The sequence below is a fragment of the Hemibagrus wyckioides genome, linkage group LG07 (assembly GCF_019097595.1).
Source record: "Hemibagrus wyckioides isolate EC202008001 linkage group LG07, SWU_Hwy_1.0, whole genome shotgun sequence".
Taxonomy (NCBI): domain Eukaryota; kingdom Metazoa; phylum Chordata; class Actinopteri; order Siluriformes; family Bagridae; genus Hemibagrus; species Hemibagrus wyckioides.
The window spans coordinates 18,239,162-18,260,335 of NC_080716.1; the positions used below are offsets into that span (position 1 = coordinate 18,239,162).

General features: G+C 37.6%; 1 protein-coding gene across 2 annotated transcripts in view; it reads right to left on the bottom strand.

Annotated features, from left to right (window-relative positions):
• Nucleotides 1-21,174, bottom strand: part of adam19a (ADAM metallopeptidase domain 19a) — a 76,180-nt gene that overhangs the window by 22,839 nt on the left and 32,167 nt on the right. The window contains exons 4-6 of one of the 2 annotated variants that reach the window (XM_058395319.1): nucleotides 11,810-11,885; nucleotides 7,609-7,688; nucleotides 3,725-3,908 (exon numbers count right to left, since the gene is read on the bottom strand). In XM_058395319.1, coding sequence (XP_058251302.1) covers nucleotides 3,725-3,908; nucleotides 7,609-7,688; nucleotides 11,810-11,885 — 340 coding nt within the window. The remainder of the gene's footprint in view (nucleotides 1-3,724; nucleotides 3,909-7,608; nucleotides 7,689-11,809; nucleotides 11,886-21,174) is intronic. The other variant, XM_058395320.1, reaches the window with a different exon arrangement.

Sequence of the window (21,174 nt, forward strand, 5' to 3'; positions counted from 1 at the left end):
TGCGGCAAGAGAAAATGTTTAAATTTCAAAAGCGAGGATATTAATATTTTCACCACCATCACAGCAAACACGGACATCATATTATCTTACTGCATCACATCACCCTCTCACACTTTCAGTGGCCTACTTTTCTTCATAAAATGCAAAATCTTCCTCAACCATTTTCTGACTTTTATCATTCCTCTTCTCGGTCACATTAAGTGACTTAATTAACATTTATGTTCTCTTTGGCCTGGAATGACAGCTGGAAATGAATTCTTACACAAAGAGTCTTACACAAAAATCATAAAAAAATTTACAATAAAGTTGCTTTTAGTTTACTAAGCTCATGGCTCACATCAGTGATTGCAGAGATCTATTTAAACTGCTATACTCTTTATAAACCTCAGTATCTGGTCAGTAGAATTAATTGGGATGCAAGTCATGGTAGTCCTGAATCTAAACACAATTTTTGCTGAAACTAGGAAATGAGCACTAGTTTAGGAATAACACGTCAAACTCAAAGCCAGCAGCACTGATGAGAATACCTCCAAACCAACAAGACTAGTGTTTTTCGGTTACTAATTTATATGCCTTTAAAATTTACTAAAATTGTGAAGAAAAAAGTTTCAGACATTTGATCTTGCTGTGATGTTCTGCTTGGATCAGTGAAATCAAATTTGGATCAGATCCTAGTGGTTTCAATGATATTTTGTTATATGAAACCTCATTTTCATTTTATATGAATCCGTTCAATCACTTGTTTTTGAGATATCATAAAGACACATGGACAGATGGATTGCATGTACGGACACACAGAGAAACCGATGGCAAAACTCAAAGCTAGGCACAAATGGGCTTCGATTTCTTGAAGATGAATACGTAACAGGTTTGTATGTCAAAACCGTGAGGAGAAGAACAACTATTTCAGACATCTGACCTTGCTGTGACTTTGAACCTGATTTAATCAATTACAAAAATCTAATCAGTTCTTCAGCTGGTTACTATGATAATCCCTGCTAAATCCTACAAACATTTAACCACTGTTTAGATACCTAAGATAATGAGAATCTCCAACAGATGGATGAACCACCTGAAAACATAATGCCTCCACCATTCAATAACAGCTGCATTAAAAAAATAAAAAATAAATAAATAAATAAAAATCTTCTGGCCCCAATAACTGAACATGACAGCATATATTTGATTAAAGTGCCTAATATATAAATAGCTAAACAATTCATACTAAAGATTTGTAAGGTTAATCATATGAAGGTCCTTGAATTTTGGAACTAATTGAACTGTTCAGAAAGACACTGAATGCAGGAAAACCTTGGAATATTTCCAATAGAAAGATAATGGTTATAGAAAGATAGTCAAAAGAATAGTAAATGGATCTACCGTCCTTGTATAATTTCCCAGCATTCCCTGCTGCATTCAAATAGCTCAGCTCATTGTTATTGGCAACACTTGTTTTTTTTTTTTGTTTTTTTTGTTGCTGCTAATCATCTATCATGTCCTGCCCTCCCACAGCATCGTAGAGACAAGGCTGTTTTCACTGTGATATCATGAAAAGTGTCCACTCATCTCAAAGCCTCATTAAGTCAGCCACAGCTACTTATTTAAGGCAGCGTGAAATGGAGCGAGTTCACTAAAATACGCCTTTCATAAGAGTGGAGTGAAAGATGCAATTAGCCTGATTTGCATTCATGAGTCACTAATTCAAGCTCTGTATATGGGAGAACATTTGGATGAATCTTCTCAAATAGGCACTGAAATCAAAACTGCTCTTATTTACAAGCGGGATCAAGTCAGGAATGATTTCCAGCATCGTCGGGTTCATGCATATGGCATGGCTTTTAGAAATTCATCATTCACGACCAGATATCATTTTCATTTTCTCATCAACATCACAGAATTGTAAAAAAAATAAAATACATAAAAAAAAATCAGCCTTTTGCAAATGAGATATTGGTTTCCTGTGGTTCCACTGAGCCAACAGACCAAAGCACTATTCATTAACTTAAAATGTCTTCATCATAATGTCATATTTGCTTTTCTCAACAGGGCATAAACGACTTTATATGATATTAAAGATTGGATTGAATATGAGAAATCTAAGCCATTTTGATTAGCCACTAATGAAGACAAAGACACTGGGTCTATTCGGCTTATTTGCTTACGTACAACCTTGATTTTGCTTCGTTGGGGAAAAGGGGAAAAAAAAACACACAAAGAGCTTTAGCTCCCCTAACAGGAGATGGGATTAGCATCTAAGCTGCCCGAAAAGGACAAACACATAACAGATGTGAGGAGATTAATTCTCACACCCATCAATAACCCCTCAGGCTCTTCGTCAGTTTTAATGGTTCAATTGGGTTTAAGAGCTCAAAAGCGTGAAGGCTGCAAGTTTTTCCTCTCTATTTAAGTTACTATAAAATGAAATAGAATGACTGAAGTGATTTGCAAAGCAGGTGGCTCATCTTCTCACCAGGAGGACAAAATTTTCTGGTACATGAGCAGCTTAAATTCAAGTAAAAATATAACGCGAAAGCACATAGAAGATGATTGGACCGTCTCTTGCCTCTGTGTGTGTGTGTCTGAGAGAGAGGCTGCATCTTTGACTATATTACATACAATCAAAACCGCTCAGCATGGCAGAGGAGATCAAGTTCTCACTTCGATGATAATAAAACTCACTGTTAATGTTGAGATAAGCTTTTTCTGCAACTGAATGCTTTGGGGTGGTTGTCCTGAAATTGAAGATTTTCACCGCATTTGCTTGCAAGACTCTTCTTATGTATGCGTGTGTGTGCGTGCGCGTGTGTGTGCGCGTGTGTGTGTGCATATGAGCATGTTCAGAATGTTGAGCAACCATGAAGACCATAAAAAGCATGCTAAAAGAGTCTTAGGCAAGTGAATATGTCTTGAATGTAGGTCAATTGACTTTTACCACACGGTTGACTTGATTCTGCTCATTCTAATCTGTTAATATTTCTAAAGTAAAGCTGCTCTGGTGCACAAAAAAATATGATTGATTTGGTGCAGTTTTCTGTGAGGATACATTTATTTTGCATTTTTGGAAGGAGCCTCCAGTGTCAGTGCTCTGTAAGACAAAAGGTTTCTGTAACCTTTTTCAGTTTCTTGGCAACATGACAAGCTGAGTATTGTTTTTCTTTTTTCCCCAGAAAGAGGAAACGAGAAGTTCAGGAGAAAAGGTCTGCTGGTATACATTACATTATAATAGGGACTACCTTGTTTCATGGAGAGATAACAGTATGAGTTTTACAAATAATAAAAAAGTTTGTGGTGGCAAATTAATGTGGTATAAGAGGAATACAACACTTCATGACCAAGCTGCTTTTGGAAAATAATCAACAGCAGGGTTGAACTGGCATCACACCACCCCACATTTGCTTAATTTCCTATAAATGTCTTGTTTTCATTTTTACTTTGGGAGCCGGCTGTTTACTCCATGAAAATGAACGATCACTTTTCAAATGAAAATATTTAATAGATAATTTAGCAAATATTTTGTATTTTATAGCTATTAATATGAGATTATATAATATTATTTTGAATAATATTAAAATAATAATTTACAAGTATGGAATTAAAGTCCAGAAATAATCAGAATTATCTTGTATTTGCTTTAAAATAATCATATCATATTGCATTTATTCATCATTTTAGATATTAATTTGTACATAGTAACATAATGCAATGCTCATGTTTGCTAACTGACCCTTTGATGCAAAGGTTTAAGGAGTCCACTGAGAAGACCTTTATGTCCAGTTTCATGACCATGTCCACATGTACCACCTTCAATTGGCAGGTCATCTGTGTGATAGAAGATGTGGTGGAGAATCTCCTGCCCTTCTACTGGTTCTAAGTAGTAAGTGTCATTGGAGTTGAGCATAATGAGACCCCTGGGAAAGAAATTAGAAACAGGATGTCAAAAAAGCAAGGTAAAAGACAGACAACACTATTTTACAATAGACATCATTGAAGATGATTTACATAGCTCTTTTTTAAACATCAGCAGAGGGCTCTTGAAGGGTCTAATTGCTCTGACATTTTTTTGCCTTCATACTAAATAACAGTAATTAAAAGTACAGTAACTAGTTGTCTTGATAGGACTGTTATAATTGATGGTGGTGACACTCAGTTTGGTGTATGATTGTGGCTGTATTGTGGTTGCCACACAATACCTCTACCAATCCCACACACACACACACACACACAAGCAAACACACAGTGTGATAAGCACATTGTAATAAGTCTTTTGTCTGGCATCAGTGTGACTGCTTGGCCATGAGTGGAGCAGGTTGTACTGTAATGGTCCCTGGTCTTTTCTAATCATGCAAAAAGCCCCTTGAAAACTGACATGAAGTGCAGCAACAATGAGCCTCATTTATCAAGCTGGATATGAACAAATTTCTATTGTTATTAGGAACATTTACACGAGAAATTTGGTGTTCATTAACATCCAGTAGGAAAATTGTTGGTATCCTAAAAGAGCTCTGGTATGTGTGTAAATGTTTTATATCAATAATGTATCACTCGACTGTGCAGCTTCCAATTTCAGCTTTATACAGCTTATTTATTTCAATTGCACACAAAGCTGTAATAAAACATTTGTGAAAGCCAGCTGTTGCATATTAATAGCATTTATTTAAAGAAATAATAAGTATAAAAAAACAAAGAAAGCAAGCCAAAGTCATGCAATTATGACAAATAAGACCTGTCATTCAATTAAGACAAAATAAATGATGCTGTATAAAATGATGATAAAATGTTTATCTTCTAAAAAGTTGCTTTATGGATATGACAAATGCAAAAATAATAAAACTTAAACTTCATATCTATTCAGCAACAAGTAAAAACTTTCCATGCTGTTTAGGATTCTGCAAATCTATTGTTTGCTATTTGGTGAAAGCAATTTCTGTTTATGCTTTAAGGCTTAAACTTATTACTAGAATGGCAGCTGCTGTCCTTAAGCAGCTGCCAAAGCCAAAAAAATAAAAAATAAAAAGAATTATTTTGAGTATGCGCGTGATGCCGATTCTGATCGCTGAGGCTTTGGGGAAGTTCTGCTTCACTGTGAATTGCCCTGGCATGACCTTATTATTCTTTTAAACATACTCCTGTTTCAGAAACCTGCTAGGAATATACGCTAGGAATTTTTTCAAGCTCCTTGTCACTGTCACAGGGTTTCAGTTTAATACATGCTGATCATTCTGACCTCCAGTGTTGTCAATGGTGTGACAGCAAATAAACCAACAACACAGTGAGAATACTTAATCATATTTAGGAGGAAATGCCGTAGATATTATACACTTTTTCTCTACCAAAGCCTTTGACATTATCGATTATTATTATCTATTTTTTAATTGAAAAAACCCTTAGCACAATCTGTAGAGACAGGCTCCTGGGGTCTGCACTTAATTCACTGTCATTTTGATATGACTACAAAGCATGTACTAATAGTCTGAGAGTTGTTGAGAGCACAGCAAATGTCTGATGATTGATGACTAGTGTAGCGAGTGTCTTTCATCACCGTGAACAAACATGCTGCATTTCTGTTATACAGAAATATAAGCAGATAGCAATTGCTTTCTCAAACACTGGCTCAAGCATGGTTCAAACTCACCTGAGCTTTTGGAAGCAAACAATCAGCAGGATGCTTTCACTACTCACAATACACAATGGAGTCGCCCACACCTGTTACGTTTCAGTGGGTTTATGACTACACAATGTCCTTCCTCTTGTCAGTGACTGCCGTTCTCTTACACACACGAACACTATACTAATACTCAGTAGGGCCTCCCTTTACTCTCAACACAGCCTCAATTCTTCATGGAATGGATTGAGATTCTGGTCCAGGTTGAGATGATTGCATCACGCAATTCCTGCAGAGTTTTCAGGTGGACTTTTATAATGTGAATCTTCTTCCACATCCCGAAGGTATGCTATTGAATTGAGGTGACTGGTGACTGGGAAGGCCACCGAGGAACTCATTGTGAAACCAGTTTGAGATGACTTTTGGTGCTTTATCAAGTTGAAAGAAGCCATTAGATGATGGTAAATTGTGGACATGAAGGGATGCAAATGATCAGCATCGATACTCAAATAGGAAGTGACATTTAAGCAATGGCTGATTGGTATTAACAGCCCACTGTGCCAAGGACACATTCCCTATACCATTAAACCACCTCCACCAGCCTGGACTATTAACAAGGCATGTTGGATCCATGGATTTATGGCTTTGGATTCTGCTTTGGATTCCTAGGCAGAAATTGAGATTCATCAAACCAGGCTACATTTCTCAGTCTTCAACTGTCCAGTTTTGTTAAATCTGTGCCTACTGCAGCCTCAGATTTCTGTTCTTGGCTGATAAAAGTGGAACTCAACATGGTCTTTTGCTGTTGTTGCTCATCTGCCTCAAGATTCGACATGTTGTATATTCTGAGATGCTTTCCTGCTCACCACAATTGTTCAGAGTCTGAGTTATCGTAGCTTTTCTGGCAGCTCAAACCAGTCTTGACATTGACCATTCTCTGCTGACCTCTCTCATCAACACAGAACTATTGCTCACAGAACTGCTATTCATGCTTTTTTTTTCTTTACTGCACCAAACTCTAGTGACCGTGTTATGTGAAAATGCCAGAAGAGGTATAGAAATACTCAAACCAGTCTGTCTGGCACTAACAATAATGCCAGGGTCAGAAAAATTGAGGTCATATTTTTTTTCCCATTCTGATGATTGATGTGAACATTAGCTGAAGCTGCTGGATGTATCTGTCTGATTTTTATTCATTGCACTGCTGTCACATGATTGGCTGATTAGATAATTGCATAAATGAGTAGGTGTACATTAGATGTTCCTAATAAAGTGCTTGGTGAGTGTATATGTACTGTGAGTGCATTTTTACTACACGTGTGCAAGTGTGTGAATGTGTGTGTGTGCATGGTTCCCTGTGATGGACTGATATACTCTCCAGGGTGTATTCTAACCTTATGTTGACTATTCCCAGGATATGCTCTGTTTTCAGTGGGACTCTGACCAGGATATAGCGGTTACTAAGAGTGAGTGAGTAAATCTATGCAAATTATTTTAATATTTTATACTGATATGTACATGTTCAAGTAGATTGATATAAAAAATTATATTTTCAATTTAGCAGGGAATATCTCTGTAGAATAATCTACTTTATTCAAAATGTATCTTTACATGAGCCTTGAATTGAACCTAAACAATTTGTATACCTTAAAAAAAAGATGTAACCATAGCAGGCAAAGTGCATTAAGCTGATGTTCAGCTCTGAGTCTAAATGGATGCTTTCTTCCTATATGTTTGGTTCATGTGGCTAGCTTTAAAGCACACATTACTCACACAACCACGTAACCCACAACACAATCACTCACAGACTCGCGCATTCTTGAAACCTATAACGAGCACATAACCACGAGCATTATGGCAATGCTGCACATAAGAGTTAATGCATTTTCTATTTAATTAGCTAGTGTTACTAACCTGAGATGAAATACTAAATAAATTGAAGTCATCGTGGCCTTGTTTTGACCCAAGATAATGAAATTACATAAAGCATGCAGCTCATACTGTACCTCACTCCAGAACATGTGCTTACAGCAACCCAGGAAGAGGAATGGTCCTTAACACTTCCATGATAGTAGCAATGTTGATCCTACAAAGAGAGAGCAAGCGAGAGAGAGAGAGAGAGAGAGAGAGAGAGAGAGTGAGCGAGCAAGAGAGAGAGAGACAGAGCATTATGAATCATGAACTCAGGCTGGGGTCTCTAAGTCCTGTCCTGGTGATGCACCATAATGCACAGTTTGGTATTTTTCCTGCTTCAAGGCAGCCCTGCTTGTTCGATTTATAAATCAAACAGGATTTTCAACCCTATTTTTCCATGGACATGCTTCTACCGTCTCCAAAGTCAAAGCATCGTCCTTTGCCCCTTTCAGGTAAAATCATTCATAATAATCATTCTCTTGAGTCTTCCACCAACATTTGGGAAATAATGGCACCACCTTAATTTTCTGAAACACATCCAGATTGTGCGTGGGCGTGAGTCTTGGGCTATTTAAAGGGCTCATTCAAACGATTAGACCGTGAAATTAGCTCATTTATTTGAACAGAGAGGAAGCAAGGCGGGACACTCATGCACAGCGGACACACAAATCAATTGTCACTGGAGACACGGGCTGACAATCGGAGCTGCTGACAATCTCATTGGCTGTTCTGCTGCGGCAGGAGTGTACCAGGTTAATGCTGCATGCTTTTACTGACTGCAGGTGTACTTTTAATGGAAATAGCTCTTAAATGATTCTAGTTGGGGTTTTGTGCAGTGGTGGAAAGGAGTAATGGGTGGAGAAGATTAAAGAGTAGTCCTTCATTACTGTACATTAAAACCATTTGTACTTTATTCAAGTATTACTGAAATTGAATACTACTAAGACTTTCCCTTCAAGTGCTCATTAAAAATCTCAGACAGCAGGAGATATTTATCAGACGCTTTGCACTTATTTCAATTAGCGTTTTTTAAAGGCATCCAATCACATTCACATCAATGTCAAACAAAGCTGCTCAACTTTGCTAATAGTTTTTCTTTTGCCGGTTTAAGCAATAAAGGCATTACCTTTCATGTAAAAGTCTAAAGAAGCAAGAAGCATTTTTCTAAAGAAAAATCTAAAGCAGCACATTTTAACATAGCTACTTGTTCTGTTGCTAATGCCACCTCATTCATTCCAACTGAATTATTAAATATTATCTAAACATTAAACTAAAAAAAAACAAAAACAAAAAAAAACAATGTATTTAGCGTTCGCTATTAATCTGAAATTTTAATCAAATTCATGCCATTTTTGAACTGATAAAAATATTTTTCCTTTTATGTTACTTGACTAGCCTATGTTGGAACTGAGCATCCTTCTTGATTAGATATTTGTAGATATTTGATTTCTGTACTTGATTTCTGGTTTTGGGCCTGCATATGACGTAACATATTTTCTGCTTTCAGGGGATCTTTCTGAAGAAAAAAAAACAAAAAAACCACTGAGAGTATAGTAGTAATACGTGCATGCCTAAAAAATAATTAATATAGTAGGAGAAATCTGTGCATTTTCATGCTTAAAAAACAAACACAGTAGTTACAGACACACTTAACGACTTGTGTAGGCTTTTACGTGAGGCTGCAGTGGTAAAGTGTCTGACAGCTATAACCACAAGGTCACAGACACTGAATAGCCAGCAACAGTGTGCATCTCAAAGCACACAGAGATAGCAGAGAAGATGATATCAAACTTCCAATTTCCTCACCTAAATGTGCTGGAGAAACCTGACAATATTCAGCACAGCTTAGGAATCTAAAAAGCAAATGTCTTAATGTAGTTAAGCCATAATTCAGAGTCTCCTCATTACATTATTATTATTTTTTTATTTTTTTTGCAAAGGCAGCTGAATTAGAAACCAAATGATGTGGTAGTTTAGTATCATATTAGCTAATTGAAAACCAAGTGAAGTTTGAACACATGGAATTGCTTTGGGGTTTGGTAGGCTTGGATACACCCACAACCTCATAACCATTAAGAAGAAATTGACTCAAAACAGTGCATGCAGTATGATTATTTTTCTGTTAGAGTTACAGATCAAATAAATCAGAGACTGCTGCAGCTGTCATGTTTGTCTCATAAACTCTTTATATCTCCTTTTAGAGTCACCCCGCTGACACACACAAAAAATTATTCAAAATCGGCGACACATTCCAATTAGCAGCAGAATTGGAAGCACCACATGTTTAATTTGGATGATATTCTCCTAAAAAATGAGACCAAGACCTTTTTTAGAAAAGAAGGGCAGTGGCTAGCCCGGAAAGAGAGACTGAAACTAGCAGCTGTGATTCCTCCCCAGCTTCCTCTAACAGCTGAAGCAGATGTTTCCTAATAAAGAGACAGAGCTGTACTCAGGAAGACACTCAATATGAAATAATGACTGCCAGCCAAAGGTGCACCATTTAGTTCCTGTCTTGATTTATGCCAGCAAATTAGAAGAGCTTTGAACAGTCTTTAATAACTACACCTGACATATACATCTCAGTTCTGATAATGAGTGACTGCGGCATAACAGTATAATCTGCCAAGCGCAATATTCACGTTCAATCGATTTTCTTTGATGTACGACTTTTTCATTAACAATTCTAATGAAAGGAACAGTTTTGCTGAATAGGTGGGAGCCAATGTGCAATGGATGTCTTCACAGACTGTTAACTAATGTTAGACTGCTTAGAGACTGGCAGAATGTTAGTTTAGTAGTTTCGTTTATCAAAATCAGTCTTGGGATGTACTTTATTAATGCATTTAAGTCTGTTTTTTAAGTACTTGAGCTTTTCTTGTACCTATTGCTTTTGTCTCTTAATAGGAAATTTTTTTCTTTCTAAACACTGCATCACTACAAGCCTTTATAATTAAATATTTGAGAGATTAGAAATAAAGTAGGGGTTAGTCAGACTTTGCTAATGTTTTTCCACAAAAGATTTTAGGTAGACATCTATATTCTTGAATCAGTTTCTGATGTTCTTTTACCGTAGGCTTAAACTTATTTAAGTGCAAGTCAGTGAAGAATATGGAGCTGTATTTATCATTTCTATTAAAGTATTTTTGATGAGCAATTGGACTTTTACTTAAGTAAAGATTTGAGGTACTTTTACCATTAAAACACACATAGATGCTTTATTTGGGATCGCTGAAAATGAACTGAATGATCACAAAACATAACAGGAAATGTGATTTAAAAACAAAAAACAAAACTAGGGTGTTTTTGGCATATTTGAGGCTTCTACTATACCACTATGCAACGACTAATACTGCAGCAACGAGTGTTTACATAGTGCTCTGTCCAAATTTTTACCCAACATATCAACCAAAATATGTAAAAAAGTAAGGAGTACATAACTCTAAAGTTGGTTACTTATTCATTTTCCTCCATATTCTTTTCATTTACATTGAAGCGTCTAAGCAACATATTGTGCAACAGCAATCTATCCATAGCAGAAAGCAAATTTCAGAGCTGAATATGTCTCACGTAAACAGATGAAATGTGTCAATATGGTAATTTCGTATTAGATATTGAAATGAAATGTTCGAGACATGCTTTTAAAAAAACGTAGCGATGCACAGACATACTGTTTGAATGTCCTTTGCTGATATTTTTTTCGAGTAAATTGGAAATGGTGATCAGTTGAATATAATGTGGCAAAGAATCTGAATGAACAGACTGTTTCTGCTGTGCTGAGACCTTTGCAATGGCAGCGATGCAGGATGTGTGCATGATGTGCTAGGCACTTTGCATCAGTTTCTCATCTTAATTGAATCTGGCAGGTTCACACCTCACCACCATATGACAGGAAGATAGTGGCTCACACCTTTCTGCACAAGTGTGCAATAAACTGGCCCAAATAAAACTGCACTCTGCAGCAAGAAATACTAAGAAATAGGGAGTGACAAAAGTCGCTGCTACTTTGAACTGAACTGTTTTTGAAGTAAAAAGGTGTTTTCAGCAAAGTAGGTTGCCCTTTGTGCCATTCAACATTCATGGTATGCTGATATGCGAATGTGTGTGTGTGTTTGTGTGTGTGTGTGGGCACAGAGCACGGGATGTTGTTTTCCAGCTAAACGATCATGCTGTCATGTGGCCTAGCATGTGAAGATAATGCCCTTGGGAGTAAGAAGGTAGAGAGAAGCAAAGAAAGATAGACTGAAAAAGGGAGTGAGAAAGAAGAGAGGGGAAGAGGATGTAAATCTTGCTTACAGTGTGACTGTTAGTATAGGTAACTGGCCGGTTGTCTTCGTAGTGAGTCGCTGTGAAGTCTTTAGCCAGAAGTTCCCTAAAACACACACACACACCAAAAACAAATGTTTATTTCTGATACAAAGCACTGACATTGAAAGCATTGCCAGTGTATTACTGTGTTCATTTCCTCTGGTGAAACAGCTGTATCACTCACTATCTTGTTGAACATGTTTCCTCTACAGCAGATGGCCAAGTAAGTTGTGAACTAATCTAAAGAGGTCTCTCAGCAACCCGTGTGATTTTCATCAAAACCCTTAGCTAGAGTGATAATATGTTTTGCTGGCTTTGCTCTGCCAGCTTTCTGCAGCCAAATTCATTAGATATTGAGGACACTACAGACTACAGAAAAAGAGGTTGCACTTGCACTTTTTTTTTTGACTGGTTGGAAATTCACTTGTGCAACTGAATTAGATCACTATTAAAAAAAAAAAAAATTAAAATAAAAAACATTTTGGCTCTCTGTGACCAGACCACCAGCCACCAAAGCTTTTATCCACTGATGGAGTAGAAAATCATTTAAATATGTATGGGACAAGGTTGCATTTGTCCTTGATGCAAAATGTGTGGCCATGTAATGACATTACTATTCTGGCTTCATAAAGTTTTAATCATTTAGCTCAATGTGATTTCTGAAGTCTGCAAGAATTGCATAAGACTGAACTGGTAGACGTCACTGGGATGATATCTGAGGTAAGAGTCGAACGGATGAATAGCAAGGTTTTCTTTTTTCACAAACAACCCTGTGATACATTATCGAACCTTTACCCTGCTTCCACATACTCAATAAACCCACTCTTTAGAAGTGTAATCCTTCTCATCATCTCATCTCACAAAACACATGAAGTGAATCATTTAAGGTAAAGTATAATCATATGGTATTCAGGCTGCAGAATGTGGAGGCAGAGAAAGCTGAGAACTTTAGGAAAGATGCATGGAAATAAGAGTGAGACATGAAAAAGGTGTCTGATCTGTGGCCTAATCCTCACTTTCCTCTTTTCTATCATGCACACACACACACACACACAAACAGCAATGTCTGGGCTAAAATCTAAAACCCTAATATAGCTCCACAATGAAACTAATTATTCACTAAAAGGTGGAATAATGCATTATATTAAGAGATCTTATTAAACAATAATAATTACAACAACAAGAACATGGCACAAAATACTACACACACACACACACTTAAAGGCAAATAGGTAAGTGTCTCAAATTCATAATGCTGTATTGTCTTAATGCCATGTTTCCTCTGAATACCAAACCTAATAAAACAGAAGAGTTGTAACTTTTGTTCAAGCCTCAAAACATCTTGTTATTTAGTTTTATTTTTACATGCTTAAATGTTGTTTCCCCTCCAAAGTTGGACACATTTTGGCCAAAAAAGGATGAAAGAGTGAGTTAGCTGAAGAATGTAAGCCCCAATCTAGATCAAATCTTGTAGGCATGTCATGAATTCTTATGAATTTAGAGTCAGGACTAGAAAGAAACCAGCCCCAGCCTTCCTTCTTCATGGGTCTTCTGAGTGTCTTTCTTACTGCCATTGGTGGTGCTGTTGAAAACTTAGACTGATGTCTTTTTATCTATGAAATACCCTGCTAGATCATTTATATCTGCATATATACACAATGTAGAACAATTATGAACACACACACACACACCCTGTCACGTGTGCTCGTCAAGCGCCAAGCTGTTGTAATTGCAGTCTCTAGGTTTTGTTTGGCATGGCAAAGGGAGTGATAGATGGCTTTTTGGCTAAAGTAGTGCAGTGCATCTGCCTAGTGCCCACTCGCCGCCAAAGTCACAAATAAATAGGCATCATAAGTGCAGCTGGGAGAGGCTGGAGCAGAGGCGTGCCCTAAACCCCCTCTGCACCAGTCATTATCCACTAGTGCTGAACCTAATGGAAAATAAATTATACATTACAGGACGTTCTGCAATAAGAGAATGACAACTAGTGTTAGGCATCTGGACCAGCCCATTAATTTATATGTGTATGCCTCTGCCTATGTGAGTGCGACTGACCGAAAGGAAGAATAAATATCCATTTCCTAAATACACGGTTATATCTGTAAAGAAGTCCTTCACAGGAAAACAGTAGGTTTAAACGCACCGTGGGTTTTTTTGATTCTGTTCTATGAAATTGCATTTCCGTTTTCAATCTCTCCAAGTAGTTGAAGCTTCTACAAGAACACCACCGAAACAATATAGAGTGAAATCATATGGCACTGTGAATAGAAGGCTGAAGCTGTCAGAACGTGTAGCACAGAATAAATGAAATCTCACCACATGAATAAAGCAATCACCCAAACAACATGATGATTAGCATTCAACAAATGATGAATAATGGGGCATTGTCAATCTGGCATCGTAATACAGACTACCACTATGATTCTGAACAGATATGTGTATGCATGAGGGCATGAAAATTCATATAAAGTGGAAATCTTTGACATTTTGAAGAGCACATGCTGTTATTCTTTAACTCTGTCTATAGATATTTATATTATTTGGAATTCACCTCATTACACATAACCCTCTAAGATCTAAATCTAATGACATCAAAACACAGAGCATGAAATGAATACTAAATCAATAAAACACAAGACCTGATATATGCAAAAAAAAAAATACCATACTTTAGCCAGTAGTAATGAATTGAACAGTACACACACTGGTATTATGGTCAACTCTGCTGATATTAAAGCTGCATGAATTTCACCTGCTCTCAGCTACACAAAAGCCCAGCAACTCTCCTTCAATTAGCCTTGGCTTAGTGCAGAGAGTGTGTGAGCTCCCAAAGGCATGTGGGTAAACAGCTACGTGCTCACCAAACACAACCAGAGGGGAGAAAGAAAATAGCAATAACAAGCCCTTCACTACTGAGAGCATCAAAGCTTCAAATTGTGAAGAGCACAGTATCGTGCTTCGACTTCTGCCCACATGTGTTGTCCTGTGGCGTTTACGCCGATTTAAGTCCAGCTTCCCTTCTACCGATCCCATTGCTTAACCTTCAAAAAGAAATGTTCTTGGAATGTTCTTGGAACAGCACAAAAACACACAAAAAGCTACCCTCACTTCAATGGCTTTGACTGTAGAAATCAGAGAGTTGTGCACTCGTGCTCAGATCCTGCTGGACCCAATCAAAAAAGTCACACGAGTGCAGAGGTTTTTACTTCATTGCAGGCAGGAGCGAGAGGAGGTCAGATATGAAGCTTGTAGGGCAATGAAACCCCACGTTCATTAACATGGTGCTCACACGGTGCCATGTGATGCATTTCCTGCTTATTTATTCATCTTCAGTAACTGCCTTAATCTGCTCGGTGTTACTGGGGTTTAAATGACTAATTTGTTTATATTTTGAGAAACAGAACCAACTATTCATCTGAAAATTTTAAGCAGGAACAGTAATAATTGCAGGAATGGGATTAAATAAACAGTCCTGCACATACATCTAGCTCAGGTCTTAGTGTTGTAACAGCTTGATATTTTTCAATGATATTTAATATGCATCATGATATTTGCTTTAGAAATGGCAGCAAACAGTAGTGCTGCATTAAAAAAAATCTATATTTTTTTTATTTCATTTATTCAAAAATATATTATTTAACAAAGAATAAGAAATTTAAAAAAGTAATTTTTCATTTTTTTCCTCACCAACCAAACAAATAAAAATCAATACAAATATTTAACACCAATCACATAACCGCTACTATAAAAAATGTAAACTCTGAAAAGTGTTATAGCGACATAATATATCATGCCATTGATATATCATCATATTTCCCAGCCCTAATAACAACTGGCAAAATAATTAGCCACCTAAGCAGATGGATAGTGCTAATTAGCAAAGCTGTTGATCATTTTTATGTGATTTGTTAATAAGCTTTAGCAATAGTTGTGATAAAGTGCACACGCATTGGTGTTTTCCTGCCCACACCAAAACCTGACTGTAGGCTTTTACAGACTTATCTTTGGAAAGCCTATTTTCTAGTAACAAGCTCACAGTAAAACACGCATCTGAATTAGCATATGGTACGTATGGAATATGAGGCCTTGAGCAAACACACTAATTGGAAATGCCTCTGTGCATTTTAATGCATCTTGTAAATAAAATGGCTATAGAAGAAGATAGTTATGTATATTTCATGTACTGTGTTATGCTTAATTGAAGCCTATAAATTTCTCTACTAAGCAAAAAATATTTACAGTATATTTAGTATTCATGGTGCCTACATACTCAATTTACATTCACTTCTGATCACCTCACTTTTGGCTAACTATTACACGCACCAGTGGTGGAGCAAACTTAGCAAGTTAGAAACAGCTGTTTTATTCAGGTGGAATGGTAAGTATCTCTCGTTGCACTTACTTTTTAATGGATGTAAACGTATTCTACACTGAGCCTGGAGCTCAATATTTTAAGAAGTGAGTGCTGGGTAGGAGGTAGAGCCTGCAGGTGAATTACACACTTCTCTGCTGATGTAATTCCTTTTAATGTGTAAACTCCAGCCACACAAACCAAAAAGCTGCTTAACTGGACTGTTTTATGTATGTGTCTGTGTGCTGGAATCAATGTATTTCTCCTGTTATTGAGGATGATGAACAGTTGATTGGAGAAGGGAAGAGAGAATGACAGAGCATGGGTCAAATTCATTTTTTAAGGCATGAGATAGAAAGAAAGAAAGAGAAAGAGAGAGACAGAGACAGAGGAAGTGGAGCTGTAGTGAGAATGGTGTCTTGATGAGAAGTGCCTGATTACTGTTTTAAATATTTCCGGGTGTGTCTATCTGTGCTTAAGGAGTTTGGAAGAGCTGATCATTGAGCCTTGTAGATTAATTTTTATGTTTATGTGTATCAAAAACATTAAAGACCAGGTGTGTGTGTGTGTGTTTTCTGCCAGCATTAAAAACAGGTGCACTTTAACAATCAGCCATTTGAAATGACTCTCCTCCACCACCACCACCACCACCACCACCCCGCTCTGTAATGCTTTACCTCCGCCAAATTGATGAATGTCCTGAGAGAAGCTCTTTACTGTGAGATATTAAAGCACTGCTCCGACTACTTCCTCTTACTTCTTCTTAGAAAAAAAATCTCGGTATTTTTCTATTAATAGCTGGATATGTATCAAAGAAATAAGGCTTGACAGTAAGTCTTATTTTAAAAGTGCAGAGAAAAGGTGTAAACAGGAAGCCTTGTGTGGGTTAGAAAAGAAAACACAATTTCGACCACACATGCACCGCTCCCGGTGAGCCGCAAGCCCCGGATGCTCTCTTCACACAAGGTGTGGCTGTCTTCATTTCTAACTGAAGATGTGGCTTAACCGCTGGTATCTGCAACAGGAGGATCCACACAGTGTCTTCACACTGACATAAATAAAAAAAAAAACCCAGAAAAAATCTCGTTCTACAGATGTGGGTGTGTAAAAGCTGATTTCTTTGTTCCTGTATCACATCTCCTGGAACTCATACTGTGACATGACAACAACAAAAAAAAAAGTTTCTTGTCTGTTACCTGTTCTCTTTTACTTTCTCACTCGCCCTTCAAAAAAGCATAAAGAATAAAACCTGCAAAAAGCCTAATTTGAATCTTTTGTCCACTTTCAGGGTTTGCCATAGATTTGAGAGCTTTGGAAAGAGATTTGATGGAAACTTATATTTTGCTGGTTTGGTCTGTCAGTCGTGTTTGAATAACTGATATTTTTATTCCCATCTGGATTACTGAGCACATGTGCAGTTTTGACAAGCTCTGTTAGAAGTCGGAGTGATTAATGACACAATACGTGAACGTGTCCTGCACCGCAGCGGAAGATCACAACGGCACATTCTGATAACATGGCAGCATTCTGCACAATTACATGATAAATCAGCTTAACATAAAAAGAGTGGCTGAGCAAGCACAATACATCACACGCACACACGTGCGCACACACACACACACACACAATGACATCCAGAACAGTTTTTCTCTTTTTTTTCCTTTCAATTTTGTCAAAACATGATTCTCATTTTCAGGATTTAGACCTAGCAAGGACAGCTGTAAGATGTTTGAAGGGAAAACTCTGCCAATTTTGTGTGTGTGTGTGTGTGCACGTGTGTATGTGTGTGTGTGTGTGAGTGAGTGAGTGAGAGAGAGAGAGACAGAGAGAGAGAGAGTTTAAAGAAGGACATAAATATGGAGTGGGGGGATATGTGACTAGAAATGACCTACTGACCCTCAAAGGGTATTACATTCCTTGCCTCTTTAAACAGTACCATCTGTGAGCAATCATCTTACACAGTTAGGCTATTAGACTTAAAACAAAGGCTGTGTGTGTGTGTGTGTGTGTTTGTGTGTGCTAGACAGGAACATAGAGCTACGGAAAGAAACAAAGCAGGCAAAAGCGAGGCAAGAAACCCAAATGTACCCCCTTTTTCTCTTCTCTTTTCTTCATTCTTCTTTTTCTAGCTACTCTTCCACGCTGCCAGGCTGAGACGTGGCAGGATATTTGGGTGGGTGGGGGAGGGTTTCCAAATGCCTCCGTGCTAACAATATAGTAAGTTTGCTCGACTGTATGTCTGCTGGCTTCATGCTAAAACAATCGTATGTGTTGTTCCACAATGAAGAAAAACAACCACCATAAGCTGGACGCTCTGAGCTTGCACACGGCAGTCAAAATTTTGACTGGCGTCCAGAGACACAATGCTGGAAGAATTCTGACTGGAAAGCTGTGCTCTTGTTCTGGCACTAGAGTTACAGTTTTTACTGGCAGTTAAAACTATTCAATGTCAAGTATACCCATGGTCTAGATCTTACTAGACTGTATATCCCACTCATATGTTCTGCCTTAGTTACATTTGGCTTGTAAGACTTGTTTTTCTAAACTCATTAGAGATTCTGGTCAGCACTTTGTAATTTGTGAACAATAAACTACTGCTTGAGTGTATTCAGATGAAGTACTATCTAAAATTGTACCAATATGCTACAACAATGTGTTACTGCAGTCAATTGTTCAACTCTTTAATATGGAGGCACAGATGGAGAAGAGTCATATTACACAAACACCAGCTGAGAGAGGAACAGAATCACCCTTATAGAGAAGAGACTGAAAGAAGCACATTGCACCACAATGAGTCAGTCGTTGTTGGGCCAGACGTGCAGATGTTCTGAGATTTCATAAACAGCTACACATTGTATGTTGAATTATGCAAAAAAAAAAAAAGGAAGAAAGAAAAGAAAACACAAGCATTTCCTAACCCTTTTTGGCACGTGTCTTAACATTGAGCTTGTCCTGGGAAATTGTCCTGAGTCAATAGTATTGCAAAACACTTAAGCAAAGAAGCATTTATCGGTTAATTTATTTGCATGAGTGCTATTTCCTCTGCCGGAGAATTAGCGGAGAGTGATGCACTCATTAGCGGAGATGGATGAACTCATTGGCACCTTTTGGACTACCACATCCTTCTGCTCTGCACAGCATGGCGTTAAACAAGCAGCATGTTCTGCAAAAGGCTAAGAGCGTGAAGGTACCATACAGAGGCACTCTGCGCAATACATCTGCAAACAACACATGCAACAGACGTGAAATAGCAGGCTACTGATCAAAATATTCATTTCTTTCATGAGAGGCGTAAAACGTTTCAACGCAGTCAAGCTCACGCTCCCACCTCTGAAAAAGTAACTTCCTCTTTATATTCAATCAGGAGATGCTCCTGAGGTTAAGCCAGACTTCTCCTAAGCATGCTAAATTTCATGACCTAATACGCTAGCATACTAAATGTGCACAGGCACTCAAAGAGTAAATTCTCTCTGTTGAATTCAGGGACACTTTCCTAGCTGATTCCTGGTGAAAAAAAAATATAGCAGTGAATACCAGTAGATACAAGTCGACTAGGTATAGAGAAGAACAAAAGACTCAAAAGCACATTTGAGCTACAGAGCTGCCTGACTTTCACAGCAAAACTAGCTTCAGACAGGCCACCTTTGAGTCACACCAGCAGGGCTGCTGGGATTTTTACATGCAATTGGTCTAGTTCAGAAATAACTTGAAGAAGAAATTGTTTCAGGTCGACTGCTTTATGTGCAGCTTTTGAGATATAGTTTGGGTGGAAATATTGAGAAGACTTGGCAACCCTGTACAACAATGAGAGCCTGGGCAGAGCGCTAAAGTATATTCGGCCATGCTTCAACATTGTTATATTGTACTACACAGCCTTTTGTTTCATTGTGTGCAGTAAGAGTATGGATAGATAACACAAACACTGGGCCATTATTAAGTTTTAATTATTGTATTTTTATAATGTTGAACGTTTTACTCAAAATGGAATCTTATAGAAAACAATGCTTATTTTTGCTCGTAGCAAATGTATCGTATTAAATTAGATTTTGTATATCATTACAACCTTACAAAAAGCCACTCATTGCTAAGAGATAATATTAGCAGAATAAACAAGTATTTACATATAGAAAATGTGGCATTTTTCAACACTAACTGAATTAGTCCTCTTTTCTCTGGTGATGATTAAAGTAGGTCCTACCTAAAAGCAACCTATTAAAATGAACCCGAACCCCCAATGACGATGACAGGCCTTAGGGGGATACTGAGCCCATCCTCTCATTAACTTAAAGGTCAAGAGGATCTACAGAAAATACGGCGGTAAATCCCCACTGGAAAATAAATCCCGAAATAATAAATATCTTCTAATCCATCTATACATTACTGGTAACATCATTTGACCTAATTTATGAGAACTTTTATAGTGCTAAATTCTAGATTAACAGCAAAGACAAGAAAACAGACTTAATGCCTATGACAGTGACTTGTTCTGAAAAAACAAGTTTGTTTCCATATTATGTAATAAATTGCTTAATATGGCAGAGACTCAGCTACACTTTTATGTTCATTAAGCAATTCTGATTCTAGGAAGAAAAAATTTGTAAAAACACCAAGCCCGCATATTCCACCTGCCTTACGTGGTAAGCTGGTAAAAATCCAAAGCAGTGTTTTCATAAAGCTGTGTATGACAGACTCGGGCTGATGAGGTGCTAATGGTTCAACGAAGGTTAATGGTAGGGTATAACGATGCTCCGAGACATGATGCAAAAAATATGATGTGCATTGTGGAAGTGTGTGATATAAACATTTGATTAATTATCCATCCATTGCAATTGCTCTGTTTGAATATCAGAGATGTCGCAAATCTGTACAACCAACAGAGGTGAGATTTACTGACCACGCTGTTCACAATCTGTTGTGGAGGGCCTGTGAAATCAGCTTTACTTGTGAAGTGACTGATAACTGCAAAGGCCAACACTCATTATACATCATACAGTTACACAAC